Source organism: Fusarium mangiferae (assembly GCF_900044065.1).
Source record: "Fusarium mangiferae strain MRC7560 genome assembly, contig: FMAN_scaffold004, whole genome shotgun sequence".
Classification (NCBI taxonomy): Eukaryota; Fungi; Ascomycota; class Sordariomycetes; order Hypocreales; family Nectriaceae; genus Fusarium; species Fusarium mangiferae.
Genome location: NW_024573924.1, coordinates 2184029 through 2206174, shown reverse-complemented (window position 1 = coordinate 2206174; position 22146 = coordinate 2184029). Strand labels below are relative to the sequence as shown.

Below are 22146 nucleotides of genomic sequence, written 5' to 3'. Positions count from 1 at the left end.
CAAAACGTATCATAACTTTGTTTCTTTTTCAGAATTGTATAGATATATACGCGTTTGTGAACAGCCCTTCACAGACCCTCTAGTTGGAGTAGAAGCCTTGCCTCAGAATAGCCAAAGACCAGCACTTCAAGATCGAGAAGCAGCTCAACCGCGGCCGTGGAGTCATTATCTTCACAGATGCGTCTATAGGTCCTCAGTGGTCGTTGTCATCATTGATGTCCGCCACCAGCGGCAGATCAAGACGAGCTCCTGAGAGGATCAATACGTGGAGTGATAGGATTTTCCGTGAAATAGAGTGGCCAGGAGCAGCAAGGTCAAGGAGCCGATATTCCAAAATGGGAGGCTATCTGGTTTCATGCAAGGCTCTGTCACTTGTCACCTGAAGACCTGAATATTCACATCATAGTGACAAAATCAAGGATCATGGGGCACAGTTTTCGGGCTGTCCTCTTGATGGATCTCCATTGTCTCAAGATTACAAGGGCTTTCAGCCTTCTGTTTGACCGATGGAAGGCGAATCATCTAGATCTCCCGCAACTTGAAAAGGTCGGTGAAAGGCACCGCCATAACCTTCGATGACATCTGCAAGTTGATGCGGGCTCTGATATGTCCAAGGGGATCTATCGAATAAGACAATGCTGTGGCTTTGACAGAGGCCCGTTCCCTGACTCGATACACCAGCACCAACGAGTAATGTCTCAGTAGGCGTTTGGGACATGTATTGGGAAATGTCATTGTTTTGCGATTGGACAGCCCAAGCGCAGACGTTGCATAAATGCCGATAGAGACACAAGTGATTGGATGAAGGGGAACGTTTCGTTGTCATCGGTCAGTCATGGCATGAAGTTGGGAGACGATTCTGTTGGTGATGACTGTCACCCCTTATTAGGATTACTGGAATTTTCAAACCCGATCCTTTCTGAAATCACAATAGGACAACTGCTAGTTTCTGTATCATCGTTATTATTATTATTTTCGACAAACGCGCATAACAAAAATAGAACAGCCACAAAGGAGCTTCTCTGGTTTACTGAGCAACACGCCTTGCCAATGCTAAGAACGTGGCTGTCTGATGCCAGAAGTCCCATCCTATTTGGCGGTTCTTTTGTGCCCAACTCAACTTGCCAAAACCCTCAATTTATATTTTCTTAAAAGAAAGGCATCGCTCGTTGCTTTTGAAGAGTGAAATATCAGATATCTCACAGAAACAACACCACTTACACTTCACCGAAGCCGAGGACCAAGCACAAATCGTCAATTTATTTATTCTTAACACTGGCAAGGCTTCAACGAGTCGCCCTACGGCCGGGTATAGCCTTATTTGTGTCTCGTTTGTTCCTACTCATCTAGGCGCTCGGATCTACATTTCCAGCACCAACAGTTAGGTGCCAAAGACAGAGAGCGTGGGAGAGGCAGGCCGTCCTCTCATCCAATAATTCACTCTCAGCAACAGCCTAAGGGGCTTGATCTGTTGAAGTTCCTATTCCTTGTCACTATTATCGATAATTCTTGTTGCAGCATACTACAGCTATTCCATTGCACGAGCAACAATAACAGGACTCGGTGCAGATTAAAACTCTAAAAGCCAAACAAGCCCCCAAGGCGAGACGTCATTGTCCGCCAGACTACACAACCCACCATCGCGCCATTCAAACGCCAAAGTCAACGTTGCCACGCCAAAACTCTCTCTCATCCTTAGCGTCAATCTTGTACCAATCTGCTCAATGGGCACATGGTTGCAGAGCCTCATGATTCAAGAATCAGCACGGTTGAACATTCTAGCTCGGGTCTGACAGCCCCCTTGGCCTTAGTCTGGGACTATTCGCCTCGAATTCAAGGGTTCACGAGGTCCCTGTCCCTGACATCGAAGCCTGAAAGACTCATCTCCACCAAATCTGCTCCGTAAACCAGAATCGCTTCATAGATACGTACCTAAGCATCCCGCTCTGGTATCAACGACTACCCCAGTGGACCCGTTCGCAGCCCAAGGCCCGAGCCTGAGCCTGAGCCTGACCTTGAGCCTAAGCCTGGGATCAAGGTTGTTTGTTCATACGGTTAGGTTTGGGCATCTGAGTTTTCGGGCTCAAGTTCTCGTCGGCTGTCCCCGTTGTTGCTCTCTAAGAGCCCAAACACTGAGAGATTCCATCACTCAATTGAGTTAGGAAGCCCGGTGAGAAGCCGAGGAAGGCTGAGCAAGTGCTACTGAAACTCCGCTCAGAAACGGCGGAATATTGAATACTCTCAAGGTACCTACAAGCCAATGTCTGGTGTTGTCGAGATGATAAAATGTAGATGCTGTGGAGGAGAAATTGTCTAACTATTGTGCTGTTAGGAAGAGGCCCGTACGGCAACAAAAGGGCCAAACCGGGTAAATAACAACCCTCAACTTAGTTCGATAGCTTTGGCTACCGACTCCTGCTCTTGATGCTGACAATTGCGGGGGACTCGCTCTCTGGCTCTTACCGAGATCATTACACACACCTGGTCTGTTCTGAAGACAACGATTGCATAGGAACTTTGAGTCAACGTTTACAGCTTGCGGTCACCATTCTCCACGCCACTGCATCGATCGTCATCGGTACTCCCACAACCCTCTACTAATAAGTTACTGATCAGGGGTTGCTAGCACTGAGCAGCTAACTTAGTTGCTCTACCCATAGCGGAGTGAAATAGTCTGCTACTTTGCTCGGCGCCTTGAGTTGTCGAGGGCTTGTTCCAGGAGATAGACCTCAACTCCCGCAAAACAAACACCATCAACTGTCTCTTCCTCCATCTTCTTCCTTCTTCCTTCTCCCTGCAACTCTTCCCAGTCTCTCCATAATTCTTGGTCCTCTCGGTATTGCCCCTCACCCCACCTTGACCACCTTTTCGGTGGTGGACCCTCGTACAAGAAGAGAGAGCACACGCACAGAGCAGAACAAAGAAGGGCTGTCTTTCAAGACGCCTTGATAGCTCGATTATATCCTCCCTCGACTCTGTTCATAGCAGCATTTACGATTTGTAAGTATCTACTAGAAGATCCCACTTTCGTACTTTAAATTTGCTGACCGACTGCTTGAACTAGCCCCAACCATTCAGTATACTAAAGATAGTCCTCGCAAACCGGCTTCTTCATTATATACGCCTGAGTCTCGCTCATTTCACCTTTCAATCGGCCTGCTGAGCTCCGAGTGCATTCAATTGCAGTCTCGGCTTTTCTATACCAGAGAATTGTCCTCGTTGTTCTCTGTTTTCAACTACATCCTCTGAAACGCAGTGTTACTTGTCACTCTGCGTCATCTCAATCAGTGTCATCCGATCTGAACGCCACCACTCTAAGCAGAAGCGCATCGATAACAACAACAACAACAACAAAAAAAAAAAAAAAAAAAAAATTCCCTGTCAAGCCTCGAACTAGGTAACCAGACATTTTATTTGGCCGCAAAACGAATCCTGGGTCTTGTTCATAATATCAGACATTACCCTACCTGACCCTGCTACTTGGTCCCCGGTCCACGCTGACAAGGACTGACCAAGTTCGACCCCTCCTCACGTGGCCTTGGCTTCAAAGTACCTACACCTACCTACTGTAAGGTTGATTGCCGTCATCCTGCACCACGGAACGATACGCCACGGCTGCCTCCACCCAGTCCAACGTCTGGCGTCCCAACGCTACCGCTTTTCTCCACGGCATCGTCCTTTGTCCAACGTTTCTCACGACTCGCCTCCGATTTCGTACCTTTGAGATTTCCCTCGCAGCTGGCTCACAACAGCACACATAGTTCGACAGCTCGGCGATCAGATAGGCTTCGCAATCCTGTGTAGCCCCACGTCATCATGACGGACCGTCATCGCTATCCGTCCTCGGGACGAGCGGCCACCTTTGCCAACCATGCGAGAACTTCTCTGCCATCAAGCATTGGCTACACTTCTTTGTACGCTGGTGACATGCACGTCATGCCGACCTCGACCCGACAGCAGCCCATTTCGACAACACCACGAGGATATGTTACAACTACTTCTACAACACCAACCCCGAACACCACCACCCGGACGTACGCCGTTACTCAGGACCCTCGTTCACACAGACCGACTACACGGGATGTCACACGCTCCCAGCGGTCCTCCACACTAGATTCTACCAGTCGACCCCCAGTAATTGTCATGACCACCCAGAAGGACCGCGCCAACGGTACGAGTTCTCATTCTTCCAATGCTCGCCCCGGAAGTCCCTTGAGGGATGACTACCGTTCGAGCGATGGGCAGTTTTATACACAACCTGCCTCATCTATACGTTCACGCAGCACAGCCCGCTCCTATGCCGATCAGCCAGGAAACGACACTTATGCTCGCAGCAGCAGAGACCGTAGCAACAGCTTGGTACGCGACGACCCTTACCGCAACAGTCGCCATTCTGCTATATACCAGAACAATCCCCGCCAGAGCTCTAGTAATATCGACTATGGGGATGATGGTTATCAGTACACTAATGCCGGTGAACTGGTTCGCTACGATCTCGATCATTCAGGCCCTGCGAGGACTCGCAGACGTGAGAGTTTTGACCGTGGCTACTACCGCCCGAATATCAACTACAATGCTGATCAGCGAACGTTCAACGTGGATACCAGCCCAGACTTGAGTCGCAACTACATAACTACAAGCACAACTAGCGTCCCAAACAATCGGCAATACGATAACCGGGGTGGTCCTCCACCAAGTACACGAGGGTTTGACAAGATTCGAGGGTACGAAAGCCCACGGGATTTTGCTCCGATGCCCTCCAAGACCCCCGAACCGACAGTGGTAAAACAGGAAACTCCCCTTGTTGCGACTACGGAAATCACAAGACGACCTCGGCCAGTGTCGTTGTATCAAGAGGGGCCACCCCGTTCTTCGCATCACGATGATTACTATCGGAGCCGGGAAGACGAAAGAAAAATGCGAGAATTTCGTGATCAGCCAGAATCTGAGCATACTTATGAGCCTGAGCGCGCATACGAGGCACCATACTTCCAAGATAACAGGGTTACTTCCCGTGGCTTCGGCATCCGAACTGACACTGCTGACGAGCACGATGATCGCCGTGAACGTCGCCCGGAACAACCGAAAAAGCGATCAGATGAAGACTTGCCACGTGATGCTGATTATGAGCGCGATGATCGACGCCGAGGCCGGCTTGATTCCAAAGACACTCGCCGTGAGAGACGTGAGAGTAAGAAAGGGAGCGATGATGACGAGAAGGAGCGTACTCGGTTCCGTGACAAGGTGGCTACTGGCCTGGGTATTGCTGCGACTGCTGTAGGCCTTGTGCCTGCCGTCAAAGATGACGACAAACGCGACAAAGATCCCGGCAAACGTAAAGGCTCTGATGACGAACGCGAACGTGAACGTGAGAGAGACCGAGATCGTGACAGGCGGCGAGATTCCATGAAAAGTGAACGCCCAAGAATCTTGGAGCGAGATGTATCACGACAGCGTGATCAATCAAGGCAGCGTGACCAGGATCGTGATTCCAGAGAGACCAGTCGTCGAAACGGGGAGCCCCGTAAGAGCACTGAAGCCGTCATCTCGTCGTCTGATTCGGACGAAGCCAAAAAGTCCACTCGGAGACGTCGCGATTCAAATGCCTTCAATCCGAATGATACTTCTGAACTGCGGCATCTCAAGGACCAACTGGCAGCCTTGAAGACCACTGACAAAGAAAAGGAGAAGGAAATCCCGGTCGTGGTCGAAAATAAGTCACAGTCCTCTTCACCTACTCGAGAAACAAGAACAGCAACAGAAGCTCGTCCATCCAAAGACTCCCGGTCACCACCCGACTCCAAGTCATCTGGTCATCCTGAAGAAGAACCCCGTGGCCGCGAATCCCAGCAGACCATCCCGGACGACAAACAAGTCCGTGTAGTATCGCCACCTCGCGATAAAAAGGATGAGAAGCCTCTCAAGGGTATTTTGAAGCAGCCAAAGGTTAGCTTTCCAGAGGAGCCGAATCCCATTCGTGAAGGTGTTGCACCTCACAAGGAAGACAAGAAAGCCAGAGAAGCACCTGCAGGTGCAAAATGGACCAAGATCAGCCGCAAGGTTGTTAACCCTGAGGCTTTGACCATTGGCAAAGAGAGGTTCGAGGTCAGAGATGACTTTGTCATAGTACTACGAGTACTTAGCAAAGAGGAAATTCAGGCATATGCCTCAGCCACACAAGTCTTGAGAGGTACGTTTTACGTTCAGGCTTCAGTCTTGGCTTGAGCTGGTGCTAATTCTGAAACAGAGAGACGTCGCCGCGACGATGATGGTGGTGATACAGATCGGGATCGTGACCGCGACGAGGATGACAGGAGAAGACATCATCGTCATCGCCGCCATCGAGACGATGACTCTTCAGACTACGAAGACAAGGACCGTGACCGTGAACGTGACCGCGACCGTGAACGACGCAGGCGTCACCGAGATGAGGAAGAATATGACACCCGGTCAAGGGATTTGGACCATCATCATCACCACCACCACCGATCTCAGCGAGAACGGGAGCCCGTGCTTGAGGCTTAGTGAGAGAAAGAGTATTGAAATCACCATACCACTATCTATGGCTGAATGTTTTGATCGAGTATTTAAGCGTTGCATCGAATGACTCCAATGACGGGCTTTCTTTTATCAGGTATATATTGAGCGTTATCACACATCACGCATGAGGCATAAAAATCGGGCAATTTAGCGACGCATTGTGGATAAACAGGCATAAAATAAAATAAGATAAGATAAAATACATTCTGGTTCAGATTATTTCTGCATTGCTTTGGCACCCGTCCGCCATGGCCATACTGGTATGATTACATAGTTCTGAGTGAAGAAACAGAGTTTCCACAGTCGACTCGCCAATTTCTCAGATCTCGGCCTCGAGGATCTCGTTGCAACGGCACGAGACTGTCTCCAAGTTTGAAGACTGGAGAAAGAAGACTAGTGACGGCAGGTCGCAGATTGGGTAGCAACATTTCATATCGGGTGCCCACAGTGGCAAAATGTTGAAGAGATGGCTAAGATGCGATGGAGAGGTTGAGGCTTTCTTGGCTGCTAACTAAGGAGTTTACGGGTATCGTATTTGCTCTTGTTATCCAGGTCCATTTCATGTTTCACGGCAGTATGAGAACGAACCTCCGAGTTAGCAGCAACAAGTTCAACTAATTCCCTTTCATCCTGGAGGACCCAGAAGATGCGTCCAGTCCAATGCCCGCTTCGTATGGTAACAGAAGTCGTGACAAGAACCATAACCTATGCCAGCGCCCGCATCAGGATGAAAGAGGGAGTCGAGGCTTCGCACGGAAAGCTTCCTCGTCACATTTATGCTGGCTCCCGTAGTTTCATTCCCTTCACCGTCCAAAAATCTGCTCGAGCCATGAGCACCCATCTCCTCCAGCACAGTATGTCGTACGACGTCCTAGTCTGGGCTCAAAGCCGCTACCCGTAGTTTATCTGATACATCATGAACGAAAAGACCGTCCATTGATTGACACCTCCACGCTGAAGCAGAACGTTTGGATGTGATGTTACCTGCAAGTATCTTGATGCGCCAGGCACGGGTAGAGGCATGAGAGGAATGAAGCTGAATCATACCGACCCCTCTCACCCTTCTCAATAACGTCAAATCTCTGAAATTGCCCCGTTTACGGTAATTTGTTTGCACTCATCACATATTGGCGGTGCAAAATTGGGCAGGGAGTTGAAGCTACCACCGTAACTTGACTATCGCGATCAGGGCCCGAATGTGCGAACAACCAGGTGTTGTGCACGAAACGACCATATAATTGGGGTTTAAGAAGCTCTGCCTAGTGACTGAACTTGCTCGGACACCTCTATGACAACAATGGAGGTGGCAGGAAGTGTACAAAGGCCACTCGCTGTCTTACATCGTGTGCGGGTGTTGAGTCAACATGAGATCAGAGCTGGACAAGTAGAAGCCGTGATGAAGAATGCATGCGTTTCAAGTGTCCACTTCCGGCTGTGGAAGCACCTAGTGGATGACCTAGTCTTGTTCAAAGTATAAAAACGGACTTGGCGGCTGCATGATACTGCCACGAGTCGTGACCGTTCCAAGCTGGCACAAGACAAAGACAAGCCATTCGGTGTCAAGTTATCAAATGTTTTACTCTATGTACTGTTTGCCCACTCATCCCAAGAATAGCAACTCAGCAGCCACGTCCCAAGGGGAGCGAACGACGCCCAACCGCCGATCTCTGACTTGATTGTGGCGGGGACAAATAAAGAATGACACGTCTAGATCTCCACCCCTTCGGAGATGATTTTAGACTGTGACAAAGGCAGAAAGGCCAGAGGCCAGCCAGCAGCCTACCGCGAATGGTCGCTGGAATTGCAAGTTGTTGTACCCCTTTCCCCCATCTTATCACATTGCGTGGCTTTGAACGACTCTAGCCGGCCAATGAGCCGTGTCGTGTGCTTCCAGACTAATAAATGGCATGTCTCAACATTTTTGAGGAGATGGCGGATATTTTCCGCCTCCAAATGCATTTTCTTGGTACGGAGTAGAGGCAATAGTCTCAACCACGATGGATTTGAAGATTAGCTTTGCGTCTCTAGTATAAGATATCAGCCGCGTGGGGAAACAGGCAGCATGTCAGGGATCTCACGGGATATAAATGGCAGGGGTTACTATTCCAAGCAGCTGTTGACAGGACCTGCAATCCCTACCATGTGCTAGTTAGCATGTACAGATATGTATGTAGATTCTCGTTTGCCATCGGTACGAACGAGCTTCTCCAACGAGAGTCGGCGGGCCACAACACATGCTTGCAGTTCTGTATCCTCATGATTGTGCTTAAAAGGATACCATCAGAACTTTTGTGGGACAGTTATCGGGCTTCATATGATTTCAAGCTTATCTCAGTTAGCGGTAGTGGCTGGGTAGAACGAATGAATAGTCAATGCATGCAATTTTGCGGATGGTATGAGTCGATTTTACTGACTCCAAAGGTTCCTGTGCTTCCCAAGCCGCCTCTTCATACTCCGTACTCCGTACCGGTGCAGTCTTCCTGTCAACGTGACCAGGTTTTTCGACTCGCTATGGGTCCTCTGGCTCCTATCAATTGTCCTTTGATTCACTGATGTGAGGGACAGTAACTGTCTATGTCCTCGACGGCGTTTAAGTAGAGATACTCTATATCCTGACCCTTGATTACTGTAAGCTTCTTGTGATATTGATAGGTGTGCGTCAACATCGGATTTGTGTCATCGCCCATCAGCATTTCGTCCAATTGCCTCTGTACTAGTAAATGAATGCTTTCTGTCTTGGGAATATGAGGTAACAAAAGGCTCCTGAAGATACCTATGTCATTGTCAATGAGTCTGAAGTAGGTGTTGGCCTCTTTCTATCTCTGTCATGAAATAGTAGTATATACTTATTTGTATCAATCATTCACGCTAATGCTAAGCTGTTTGTGTGAGAGGCTTTGTGAGGTAGTTGTGTAACTGCACATGGAAACAGCATTAATCTAATGCGAAGGTAACTAACCTGAGGCGAGGTAAAGTAATCATGCTCCATATTCACGAATGGATCTCAATCGGAAGTATGGGCTGTTTTTCTTCAATGCCCAGGTGGATCCGCCAACAACACCGGCAGTTGAGTTGATGAATAGGAAGAGAGCCTCCCTAGGAGCTTGGGTCTAGCTCGGCTACACATTGAAATTTAAATTCGGTTACAGAGCTCCAGGAGGCTATCTGTAGGTCTTTACGCGCAAAGTTCTCCCACGAACCACCGTGGAAGCGGAACCCCTTGCCGGTGATGTCGTCTCGATTAGTCTTTTTGGATACTTGTGCTGTATGTACCTATGAAGCACCCCTGTCCGGGGATGACGGGCGCACCCCTTCTGTGCATCTTGGCTGTGCCTGGAAATGGCGGACCCTGGTCGAGCCGGACACAGAGTCCCAGTGTCCCACAACGGCTGGTAGTCGCTCGAGTTGAGTGTGGGCTCACATCCCTGACCGACATTCCAGACATGGGTCGGTAGGAACCAACGAAGGACGTAACTACAGTAAAGAGATTGAAGGTGCAAAGACTCGTCAGATAAAGTCGTTGGCGCGCGCGACATTGTATCATAACTATCGTTGGTCTGGTCGTATACGGTTCCGAGATGGGTATTGTGAAAGATAGGGGTGACTCAACTAATCTGTGGCGTGTAATGGTGTTCTTGCTCGTTAAGGATCTTCAAAAATAGCCCAGTATGTCTGCTAATACCATGGCTCTCGGTTTGAAGGTTAGGTGTTGACAATCTGGTTCATAAATCCCGAGATTGTGCCAGGATACGATTTTAAGCCCTGAGCCCAGATCAATCTTGAGCGGTAGGGCTGCGAGGATGGCTCAAGACCTCGTCGAGAGGTTCGTGAGTTAGCTTGCGGCGACAACTGGGCACAGCACCTCTGGGCCCTTGATCGTACATCGTGTATGGCAGTTCCGGGTCAGGGTCTGTGACAGCCTTGTGCATGTTGACAGGTGGTGCCTATCAAACGCAAACCAAGCCCATGACGAACGAGTGTCAAGAAATCGCGGATCTATGAAAGGCCCTGGCCAGATCTGACGATAGCGACAGACAGGGTTCAGATAATTAATGGTATGAGGTCGCAGAATTGGAGTGTGTGAGCAGGCACGACGTACAATGGCTTTGAGGAAGTGATATGCATTCATCAAATACATTCAAATACATACAATGAGGATGCGTATTCAGGCTGCAACTCCGAGGTGGGCTGAGTGTGAAGCCAGCTTCCATCCTGATGTCCTTCGGCTGTGCCTCGGAGCGCAGCGGGGAACACGGGTTCAGTGGCGGTGATGCCGTTGCGCTGTTTCTTGGACTCCAATCATGGACTGTAATGCAAAAGTGATCATGTTGTTTTCGACAGTTGCTTCAGTGGATTAACACCACAGGGAATATCGGTCCACAAGTCAGTGCAGTAAGTTACTTTGCATGCTCTTTGAAGATGCCACAATCGACACTAGAGCAAAGTGAGAAGGTCCCTTGAACTGCAGACTCGACATCAAGCATGTAACGCGATGGCCGAGGTTGGTGACCACAGGTTGTCAGCCGTGCATGAGATGGGAAATGAGATGTTGATGAGTTTGACTCTGGGGCGACTTAGTGGCATCCTAAAATTAACTAGAGCCCAAGTTAGGAATAGTAACTTCTGCAGAGCAAGGCTTCACACACACCATCACTCCAGAAGTCCCTCAGACTGTGCACCACTCCCCACCTGCACTGCATGAGGCATCGGGACGGCTAGCACCATACATAGCGCTGGGCGTTGGCAGCTGGCGAAATAACGACAAGCTATGTACAGTAAGTAGTAGGGCAGCGATGGTGGTTGTCTCTAATAGGCTCTCGAGAGACACTAGGTACGAAGTCGAGACAGATGGTATACCCATATTCTGGAGAGGTCTGGACATGATCTTGCAATGAAACTGCGGATGAAAAGCCCTGTATGTTGATGTGTTGGCTGCTGAATGTCGATTCGCAAGTCTGACCTCAAAGTTGTTGTGGTGATGGTGATGATGTCGTCGTCGTTGTTGATGTTGGTCCAAAACCTTGATGTTTGAGTCAGGAACAAGGCGCGGGAGGCTGTCCAAGTGCGGCACATGTTCCAAGCCACCACTTTGCCTCGGGTGGGGGCATCCTTCCCTGTAATTAAGCCGTTGGCGAAGGAGAGAGCCACAATTCGAAGCCGTCGAACTCACATGAGATTTGGCAGGAGCGTGGGCGTCATGCTTTCCGTAGGGCAGGATGTTGGAGAATATCTACATCGAGGTACATACACGTCGGTACCTACTCCCTTGCACCCCTAGGTACCTCTCATAGCCCCCTTCACCTCATTCACCGCTACCCACCGGCGTCTCTATTAACGTCCATTATGTTATAGATCCAGGAAAGAGATGCACTGTTGCACCAAGTTCGTACATGCCGTGTACGTATTACGTTGTCCTTCGTCGCGGCGAGTCCAGTGTAACCTATTATGCACGTTCTCCCAGGCTTGAATGCGCATAATGCGAATGAACAAACAGGCATATATTAAGTTGTGATTTGTGCTGGCGCTAAATAATTCTTTCTAAGGCTCACTTATCAGCGGCACCTATGCCAAGATTGGGACATCTCTGCTCCAGGACTAGAATAGCCATTATTCTGGTGGTTCCTAATTCATGATGGTTGATTCTCAAGTGGGTATCTCGATACTAAATTTGGTGTTGGTGGCCTCTCGGATTGTCATCTCGTAACGTCGGTCGCTTATTTGATTGATTGCGTCGTTTTGAGTAAAATTTCCGTCCCTACATTTGACGCAGCGTCAGCCTGCGTTTCTCTGGAGGTATTGGTCGCTCATGTTCAAAGTCATGCCCAGCGTTGTCGCTGTGTATTCGCTCTTCACCTTCGATTATCATTGTGCACGAGGTTTTAAGCTACCTCATGCCACATGGACTATAGACTGCCATGGGTCATCCATTGCCGCGGGCTCTGGCAAGGGGTTTCCCTTGAGCTTCATGCCTCCCCTCCATCTTCCCCCATGGACCATCTCCACAACTCCGAGTCGACGGACCACCCGCGACAACCCTGGTCTCCCGCTCCCAGCACTCAGGTCAATTACCGGGTTGGGTAACGACGGTATCTTTGAGGTTGACCGTTGGACGTTGAACCTTAAACAGGGGCTTCCCATCACGATGCAATGCTCAACTTGGAACTCGGTCGCATATTGCATGCATTTGGGACAGTCTGGTCATGCTGGTTCGACGAGTGTGATGATAACCTTGTAGTTGCCTATGCGTTGTGTGGGAATTGGAAAATCCGCTTGCTTTCTTGCTTGGCTACATCGCTACTGATTCACCACCAGATGGTGCTATCCATACTCAAGGTAGTTCAACATCCATTGTCAGAATCGAAAGTCTGGTAAGGCCTTCGCGGACCACCCGACATAGGTACCTATATTGCTATGATACTGGACAGAACATCCGACAGTCGTAATAATAACCAAGTGACTATACTATCTACATACTGAATGTTTTCTGTCATGTTTCTTTCGTTATATGTGCCCAAAATAGGTATCTCACTGGTGTAGCCTTGCCTACCCTGTACAACCTTTTATTTTCCGGATCCATTGCCCTCTGCTGAACCCTGCCCCTTGAAAGGCTTGTCATCTGCACGTACTCCCGCGAGTAGCCAGGTGGCATACCAGTAGCTCTGTCAGGCAGGGTGGCTGCCAGGGTCCCCCCCCCTGGCCGCACAAAAAGAAGATGGAGAGAATGTCTCTAGAAGAACAAACCTGACAACAACAAGGGACATGCTCAAGAGCAGCTACAAGCTTATAGTATGGGCCACGAGACGATCACAAGCCCCCCAGCCTGATAGGAGTAGATCTGTCGGGATATAACTCTGCCATGTCACCCAGTATAGAATTCAAATTGCTCGTGAATTTCCCAGACCGCTCAAACACTGCACAGCAGAGAGTTGCCACATACGCAATGGTTTATCCCGTCCAGGTGCGCGTTTTGGTCTTAAATTAGTGAGAAGTTTAACGCGGTGGCTTGAGGTGGAAGACTGGTCTCACCAGAGGGTAACGACCAGAGCCAACCTCAAATTGTCTCTGCTTCAGTCCACCCGTTTCAAAGCTTAAAATGCCAATAACTTAGACACCGATGTATTCCTTTGTCATCCTGACATAACGCGGGGAGGAGCGAAATTAAAATCGGCAGGCAGCAATAAGAAGAAAGGACAACATCTATAGCCAGTGCCTCTGCTCTCCATAGGAATACCTAACCAACCACTCCTCGCACAACGCATCGTCCAGTGCAACATCCACATACTCGCAATGTTTCGATTGGTTGTGCCTAGCTACGCGAATGCTGGTCATCCCGATGCCGATTCTAGCACCCGTGTGACCATGTCAAGATCATCAATCTGCAGCAATCCATGTGGACTGCCTGAGCCCTTGTCCTCGAACTCATGCCACAGAGGCTCGTGCTGCCACAAGATTTAGGTCAATTTGAAGATCTAAGCATATGTATGCAACCAATCTCACACTGCGTCTCGCACAGCAACATTCCACAAGATCACCGATAAGGGACGGAAACATTTATAGCATCACCGACAACCTGAACTGAACTACTTGCGTGCTCGAGCTGAACACCGCATAACTAGGTGGACCGTGGCCAGACCGCCGGTCGTTTATTCCCTAAGCAAAGCCCCCAGGTATTTATTTGTCTTTACAGGACTGGATGCTGTTTATACAAGGGGAAGTCATCTACTATTTAGGCCATTGTTTTCCCGCTTCGTCACAAACTCAACTAAGGCAGTCCCTGCTTCACCCATTTCCCGCACCGACCAGAGTTAGCGTTGTCCCAAGTCTCTTTGACAGGCAACGGTTCCACTCACTACAGTCATCGAAGCCCACGACGTCTCGTTTTGCCAACGGTCCATTCAGTTAGCCTGAGGGACCAATAATTACAGGTACCGAATTAAGCCGGATACGCTGCGCTAGCCAGTACTCTTCCACAACCAGAACCAGTTGGGATTCTCTTTGGTGCCTCTGATACCTAGGCAAGGTAGGTTAGTCATTACCGCCATGCAGCTCCCCGCCCCCTGCCCTCACATGGCCGCCATCGATCTTGTTTTGCTTCCCAATCTTGCTCGTTTTGGGCCCAGGCACAACAGTAATTACATCAACACTGATCAAGTGCTTTGTCTTGCTCGAACCAGGCTTGCGGATTTGGTAGCGCGTTACAGCAAGCTCGGGTCGCGAAGAAGGGATATCGTGTCTCCGCTCATTTTATTGTGATTGCTGCCCAGTGAGCATCAGAAGCCGCTCTCCCGGGCCCAAGTCCCAAGCCAGGCCAAGTCAGGAGTGTGATTTCACTCAGGTTCACGCCCTGTAATTAAGGGCCCCGGCATGACTAAAGTCCCAGAGACCGTCGGCTGCCAGGGCTGGGGCAGTATATCTTGCAGGGCCGCGCTACATTGATCTCTTGTTGCTGTTCTTTTTAACCACCTTGTCCCAGCTAAGCCCTGGCCTTTTCTGACAGTTGCCAGACCACTCTGCGAACACACGCTCATAGCTAAAGGGTGTCTTACCTACAGAGCTCATCCTTGTCGATGTCACCGTCTAAAAAAGGTACGTGTGCATGCTCAGCCTGCATAGAACATCTCGAAACGATCGCGAAGCAATATCTGGACTGACACGAGACCATGCGCTGTAGTGATCAAACTACATCTCCATATCAATTCGAAGAAGGTCATCGCGACAAACAAACCGACCGGGCACCGCACTATAGTCGCGGCTCTTGAGCAATTCTTGAAAGTTTGACAGGGATCCGCGCTCCTGGAACCAGCACGTGGAAAACGTTACCAACAACCTCCTGTGTGCCACCTCCAAGAGATATCACAGCCGCTGCTTGTCGTTGTTGCTACACAATTCCAAACGCGATTACTAGGTGCGTCGAATCTTATCGTCCATTTGCTCCTCGCTGCAGTTGCAAAAAACACAGAGCTGTATTTGTTCTACGGTGTCGCTTTTCTCCTACGAAATTAGGGCCCGCAGAAGCTTACTAGTGGCTTCCTGCATGGCTTAAGGAGACGACCGTCCGATTATTGCCTGCATCCAATTCTTTTACCAGCGTAAATAAATGCAGAGAGGACCGAGTTGATTTTTATCCTATTTCATCAAACTGACATGCCGCGCCTTCTAGATTAGCGACTCTGTTTCAGACTCAAAGCGCCACGCCGTCTCACTCGTCAATCACGACTAAATCAACGAACGACACTTGGCATCCCACAACAATTGGAGGAAGCTCTGGTAAGTTTGTTCTTTGAAGGCACATCCCTTCCATTCCATTTAGGTCCAGAGCAGATGACCTTGGTTGGCGGAGCTCTATCTGACGCACAATGCACTGCTTATACGGGACTGGTAATCACGCCACTTTGGCTATGGTCTGCAACGAACATCCCAGCAGAGCATGCACTTGTGTTGACCTAGTCTCGCTGGTTCAAACTGCGCTTCCGCTTCACCCACCAGATTGCTAACGACAAGCATTTGACAGCACCGTTGACGATTTTTATCATTCCCCATGACTGTCAGTATGTCGTCGAGTCGCCAAATGCCGGGCAACTTCAAGCAGGAGCATGGAATACATCCTGTAAGTATCACTTCTTATTGTTATGTTTGTCTTGTATTTTGTGTGCAAAAACCTGGAATATATTGCCTCAGCAAAACTATGACTAGGCAACTTCAATGACGACTATCAAATGATATCGACATTGTTCGCGTCGAGGCTACCGACGCGTCTGGGAGACCCAGCATCAAGTGAAGGCTGGAGTAGGCCTGTCTGTCGCTACGAGTTCCCGGGAATACCAAGATTTCGAGATGCGTCCCGCGCAATATGCCTGTCGCAAGCTTGACCAGGTCAGGAGCTTGAAGGTGGACTGAGCAGGGTATCTCTTGTTTCACCATGACCGGGGCCGTCACAGGGATCAAGGGAGGGGGTGAACAGGTCCAGCCTTCTTGACCAGATGCTCATTTCAAACCCCAAAAATGGGAGACGGACCAGGCTGAGACGGAACATTGCGACATCCTTCTCAACGACCGCGTTGAGGGAAACGGCCAGTGGCCTCGCATGCACTAGCCACACCGTTCTGTTCGAGCCATCCAGCCATATTTTGGACGCAACGGGATTGCGCAGACACTGGTACAACTGCGCTTTGCTAGCAATCACGAAACCCAAAATTTGGGTTTTCGAGGTGCCACAGAAGCGCCACCAAGGCCAAAGTTTGGCTGCTATCCACTTAACGGTCGCGAGGCTGGCGACACAAGAGTGCAAGTGTCAGTCTGTCGACCAAAATGCCCACCACACCAAACAATCCAAATCTCGTCAGTGACGCGCCGCGGCTGCGCGGAGCAGGACCCGGTGGATGATGCCTGGGAAAGACGCCGAGAAGGACGCTTAACTCAGCTGAGAAACGTCTTAATTTTCTTTTTGAGATGACAATACGCGACCCAGAGCACCAGAATAGCGAACGCTTGGCGACCCTGACCGCACTATTCTAAGTGGGTATAGACTGTACAGTATCTTCCAGTGGGGCGCTGGGCTGCAGATACTGGTCTGCCCATCCTGATTCAGGGCGTGGCAGAACGGTCATCAAATGTCAAAAGTCGAGAGAGGGAATAACAGGACGCGACGTGAAGAACTGAACGCACAAGCTCGTCTACATGCATCCTTTTCACTGCGTTCATCAGCATCACCACTAGGACACCAGTGGCGACGTACTGCATTGATGTCGAGCAAGCGGCCTCTTGCAGGAGCAGGCTGCAATATCCACAGTCGCAAGCCTCAAGGGCTCAGTTCATCTAGAAGGAAACAAGCACCTATACGCGAGATTTCGCGCATCAACGTGCGGTACTCTGCAGGTACCTGGACCCGGACGGAACTCTCTACACCATTACTCCCGCAGTCAGTGACCGTTGCGCGTCAGTCGAGTTAAAGCTCAAGGCTCTAGCCGTGCCATTTTGGGGGCGGGCCAGCACGAATGAGCAGGGGATTGGAGATGGGACCATCAAAGTCGACGGTTGAAAAGACGTTACCCACACCGCCTGTGGCCAAAATAGGATCACCAGGGAAAAGCCAATCCCGGTGTATTCCTGGCCCGTTGGCTAGCCCCGGTTCTCGTGTTCCCTATTGGGCAGCTGCTCCTTTCTGGGCGCCATGGTGAGGCGACCATTGGCCACTTAATCAAACCCAGCCGACCCCTGTCACGTTTCTTCCATGCGTTGTCCTCCCCGGAGACATCTGCTTGGGCTGCCGACACACGCTACGCAGCAGTACGGAGTACCTCGACTTGCAGGTACAGAGAAACAAGTACCTACCAGCAGTGCATCCTCATCATCTTACCCGTATCCTCCAGCCCGTGGCCACCCCTCTGTCCCCTTTTCTGAGGATTGGATGGGTTGAAATCTGAATGGGTGCACAGCTGCACAGTTCTTTTCCGGTTCTTGAAGTCGGTTTTGAGCTTTCGCAGACACACCACCCCGTTTGCACCACTTGCACTCATTCCCACTCCTCGTTGTGTGCCGCTGCTGTGCGCTTTGTACTGCAAGTTGCAGGCTGATACCTGTTACTGCTGAAGCTGGGGAACACTTCTCAAAGGACGTTCACTAGTTGTCCACCGCTCCGCTCTCTTGATCCCAAGTAATTTATGCTCCTGGGGAATCCTGCGACAGGGGTGTCGTCGCGGACTGGCACACTTGCAGCACTCTCATATCATCCCTGTCCATTTCCAGGCAGACCCCTCCCCTCTTGACAGCATTTTACTCTACTTGAACCCTGACCTGGTGGCGCCCGCTCAACTGCCAGACAAGCCTCGTACTCCTGGTTCCTATCCGCTGGCTCAACAGTTGCATCTTAATTGAGCACTTGCCTGGTCTGCCATCCCGTTAACCAGCTCATTACCCATGGTCCAGTCGCCCATTTTCATTATCCACTTGGGATCATACCTTGTTCTCATCCCCATACTGCAATCTTGGTTCAAATACCCGCTCCCCTGCCCCTTCGTTTCCCCCCCGTCGCCCACCCTCTAGCACACCCTTCGTTCGATCGATCTTGTCTTCTGGCGCCCCAAAGGCCTGCTCTGTTTTCCTCGTCCCTGGCACACGAGCTTTAACCTTTGAGACGGAGACAGTTTGAAGGTACCAATTGCCAATCTCTCTCCAACCACATCCAGCCAAGCGGTATAGCCACACCCCGGTACCCTCCATCCCGTGTTTTTCGCTGTAGCCCTCGAGAACCGGGTTGCTTTATCATTATTACCACTCCGAGCCTAGCCCGCCTCACCCGTGCAATCCCAGTCCTCACCAGGGGACATCCACTTAAACCAGCTCCCCAGACCTGGGTACTGGCAAGGGGAAAATAAAACACCAACGCGTCCTTGACTTTATACTATTTTCTTTCTTTGACCCGTGCCTTATAGCTTCATTTTTTTTTTTTTTTTTTTAAACACGTCACGTCCATGTCTGACTAATGGGTCTTCTCTCTATGCAGCATCATCCACAGCACCAGCAACAGGGTCATCCGCCTTCCCAACACTTGCAACACTCGCGACCCCCGAGTGTAGTTCACCAGCAGCATCACACTCAACCTCACCAACCGCCACAACAGCAGCATCCAAGCGCGTACTCATCTACGCATTCGCTCCCCCCAGGTTATCAAACCAGTGCTCAGGCGCCTAGCAATCAGGACAACCTCAACTACTACAACCATCCAAGCCCTTACAGCACACCTGGTGCCACAAGCGGATACACATCCGCAGGTAAGTTCTTGCTGGCTTGAAAACATCCCGTTTTCGAACTTCGCGTTTCAATACAGTCACTTACATTACGCAACGTAGATACCTCCGATATGATGGCCGCAGCACAAATGCCGAGACCTCCCTACCCTCCAATGTCCTACCATACGCCTCAATCCAACTCCCCTGCCTCAGTCGCATCGCCCTCGCAACATGATCAACACAGAAGCATCTACGGCCAACCCCCATCACAGCATCTTCAACAATCTATGTACTACCAGCCGCAGAACCAATATCAAACTATGCCTCCTCAAGCTGCCGCCTCACCTTATGCGCAACATGCGCCGCACCCCCAACAGTCCATGACATCGCAGCCCACCATGATGATGTCTCAAACCGCACCCCAGAACCAAATGACGCAGCATGCTGCACAACATGCGCACGCAGGAATGACCGGTAGTCCTCGGCCTAAAATCGAACCTCAGGTGCCTCTGCAGCTCCAGAAGCCTCAGTCATCTCCGATGCAGCAGGCTCACCACCCTCAAAACGGTGGACAACTGCAGAGCCCAGGGAATACCACGCCCGGTGTCAATCCAAGCGCAGCACCGGGACCTATCCCCGCCACAACCCCTCTCGTTGTCCGACAGGACGGTAACGGTGTACAGTGGATAGCCTTTGAGTACTCTCGGGACAGGGTCAAGATGGAGTACACCATCCGCTGTGATGTTGAGTCCGTCAACATTGACGAACTATCGCCAGAATTCAAGCAGGAGAACTGCGTCTACCCCCGAGCATGTTGCCCCAAGGACCAATATCGCGGTAACCGTCTGATGTACGAGACCGACTGCAACCGTGTTGGTTGGGCTTTGGCCGAGCTCAACATCCCTCTCAGAGGCAAGCGAGGACTTATCCAGCGAGCGGTCGACAGCTGGCGCAATAGCAACCAAGATCCCCGACTTCGCAGCAGACGAGTTCGACGCATGGCAAAGATGAACCAGCGCAAACAGGTTCAAGCCTCTCCGCATCCCGGTGCGGCTCACATGCCCGGCCCCGGCGGGCCTTCAGGGATGCCTGGAGGTCCAGGGCCCATGGGACCTGGTCCCGCCGCAATGGGCAAACCTGGTCTCGGCAGCATGGGTCAACCAATGCACCACCACCAGCCAGGAGCTCACCCTGACGGTACAGGACAAAGTGGAGGAGATGAAGTTGGTATGTTCCACCAGATGTGATTGATTTAAACGACACTTGTGTCGGCGTTTACACATGGCTTTTTTTAGCCTCCGCGCTCCCATCTGCCTTGCCCCTTCACTACCCCTCAACTCATCGCACCGCACCGCATCATCAAAAGCTCTGCTTGACCACCGTTGTGTTGATTAATTGATACCAAACGCACGTTGTTTTTTCCTTTACTGTTCTTACAAAATCTGTTCCTCCGCCATAGCGGCTGTGTCTACGTCTTTATTATCTCCATTGTTTCGGTTCGCGGTTCGAAAGTTTGGGCAATGGGTTTGTCATCTCCTTTCTTTGTCTTTTCACTGCCTGTCAAAGACGACATGGGCGGATGTTACTTATATCTATACAGCATGCCGCAGTGGCTCTCGAGGGATTATGAGGAACTCTTTGTTTGTTTATTGGCACAGTTCTGTACATTACCATAAAGTCGCGCCTGCACAGTTGCTGCTGCTACTGTTAGTTTGATTTGCTGCTGGGTTTTCGCGACTCTTAGACGAGTTCAATCTGCCAATTGGCTTTAAAAGTTACCGTTTGTCTTGGTTTGCCTGACTTAGATCAACCTTGCAAGCCTCATCCCTTCGTTCTGCTTTAATCCCTGAAGCTAGATGCTCTGGGTTTGGTCATGTTTTGCATTTGCAGGCACTACTGCTCATCCCATCAACGCCATGTTATCATAAGCACTCACGAACTGAATTTGTATTTGGAGAAAAGCTAACAAGAAATGTTCATAGGCGATGGCAATTCCTACGAACACCATCACCACCAAGCCCCTACCGGTCAGAACCCATCAGGTAATGACGATGTGAGACCAGCCCATGTCTTTACTGGGTACAATAATCAGCCTTATCCCACTAGTGCGCCAATGTCTCATATGGCTCCTCACTCTGGGGGCGCTGTCCCAGCCAAGCGCCACAGCAAAGCCAACGCTGATGAGCCTGACGATCTATTCCCGGATATCCCTGAAGCTAAGAAGCGAAAGTTTATCCTTGTCGAGGACAACGTTCGCGGATCTCGTCTCCGGGTCAGGGTCACCCTCGAGGGCGTCGATACTAATGAGATTCCCGACAGCTTTCGCAAGGGTGCCAGTGTTTTCCCCCGCAGCTACTTTCCCCGGGAAATGCAAAGTCCTCCCCCCAGTGCCACCGGCTCACGTTTCTTTGGTGAAGATCATGATGATGATGGCATTGAAGAGACCGAAGGCCGTGAGTCTAGCCGCCGCGGTGTTAATAGGACTGGCAAGGAGATGGTCAAGGTTCCCATGGGCGAATCCTCAGGCGAGATTGCCATTCCTCGAATGAGAAAGTCGACCCGGGGCAGGGAAGTCCGTCTCAATGATCTTGGCTACCGCATGGCCTGGCTGCAGAGCCGAGTCTTTGCGGGTCGGACCGTGTTCTTGCAGCGAGCATGTAAGTTGTCACAAGCACTCTTTGGTAATTGATTATTAACAACTTGTAGTGGACTGCTACCGCAACAAGACCCGTGCTGCTATCGAGAGTGTCATGCAAGACGTCAAAACTGTTGCCCCTCATTATGAAACTCGTGCTGGTAAGAGGCGATGGAATGAACGCATGCGACGAGGTGCGAAGGAAGACGACGAATAAACCGATCCCTGGACTATTTGGCCCCC

The 22146-nt window shown here is 50.4% G+C and overlaps 2 protein-coding genes across 2 annotated transcripts; both read left to right on the top strand.

Moving 5' to 3' along the window:
- Positions 1–3816: 3816 nt before the first annotated feature.
- FMAN_09256 (uncharacterized protein) lies at positions 3817–6525 on the top strand (the record flags this gene model as incomplete). The annotated part of the gene is made up of 2 exons (XM_041830077.1): positions 3817–6190; positions 6248–6525. The coding sequence occupies 2 exons, from the start codon at positions 3817–3819 to the stop codon at positions 6523–6525; spliced, it is 2652 nt and encodes an 883-aa protein (XP_041680776.1).
- Positions 6526–19021: 12496 nt separating this feature from the next.
- Positions 19022–22120, top strand: FMAN_09255 (uncharacterized protein; the record flags this gene model as incomplete). Its single annotated transcript, XM_041830076.1, has 4 exons — positions 19022–19310; positions 19389–20495; positions 21251–21925; positions 21975–22120. 4 exons carry the CDS (start codon positions 19022–19024, stop codon positions 22118–22120), a joined length of 2217 nt encoding a protein of 738 aa, XP_041680775.1.
- Positions 22121–22146: the final 26 nt, after the last annotated feature.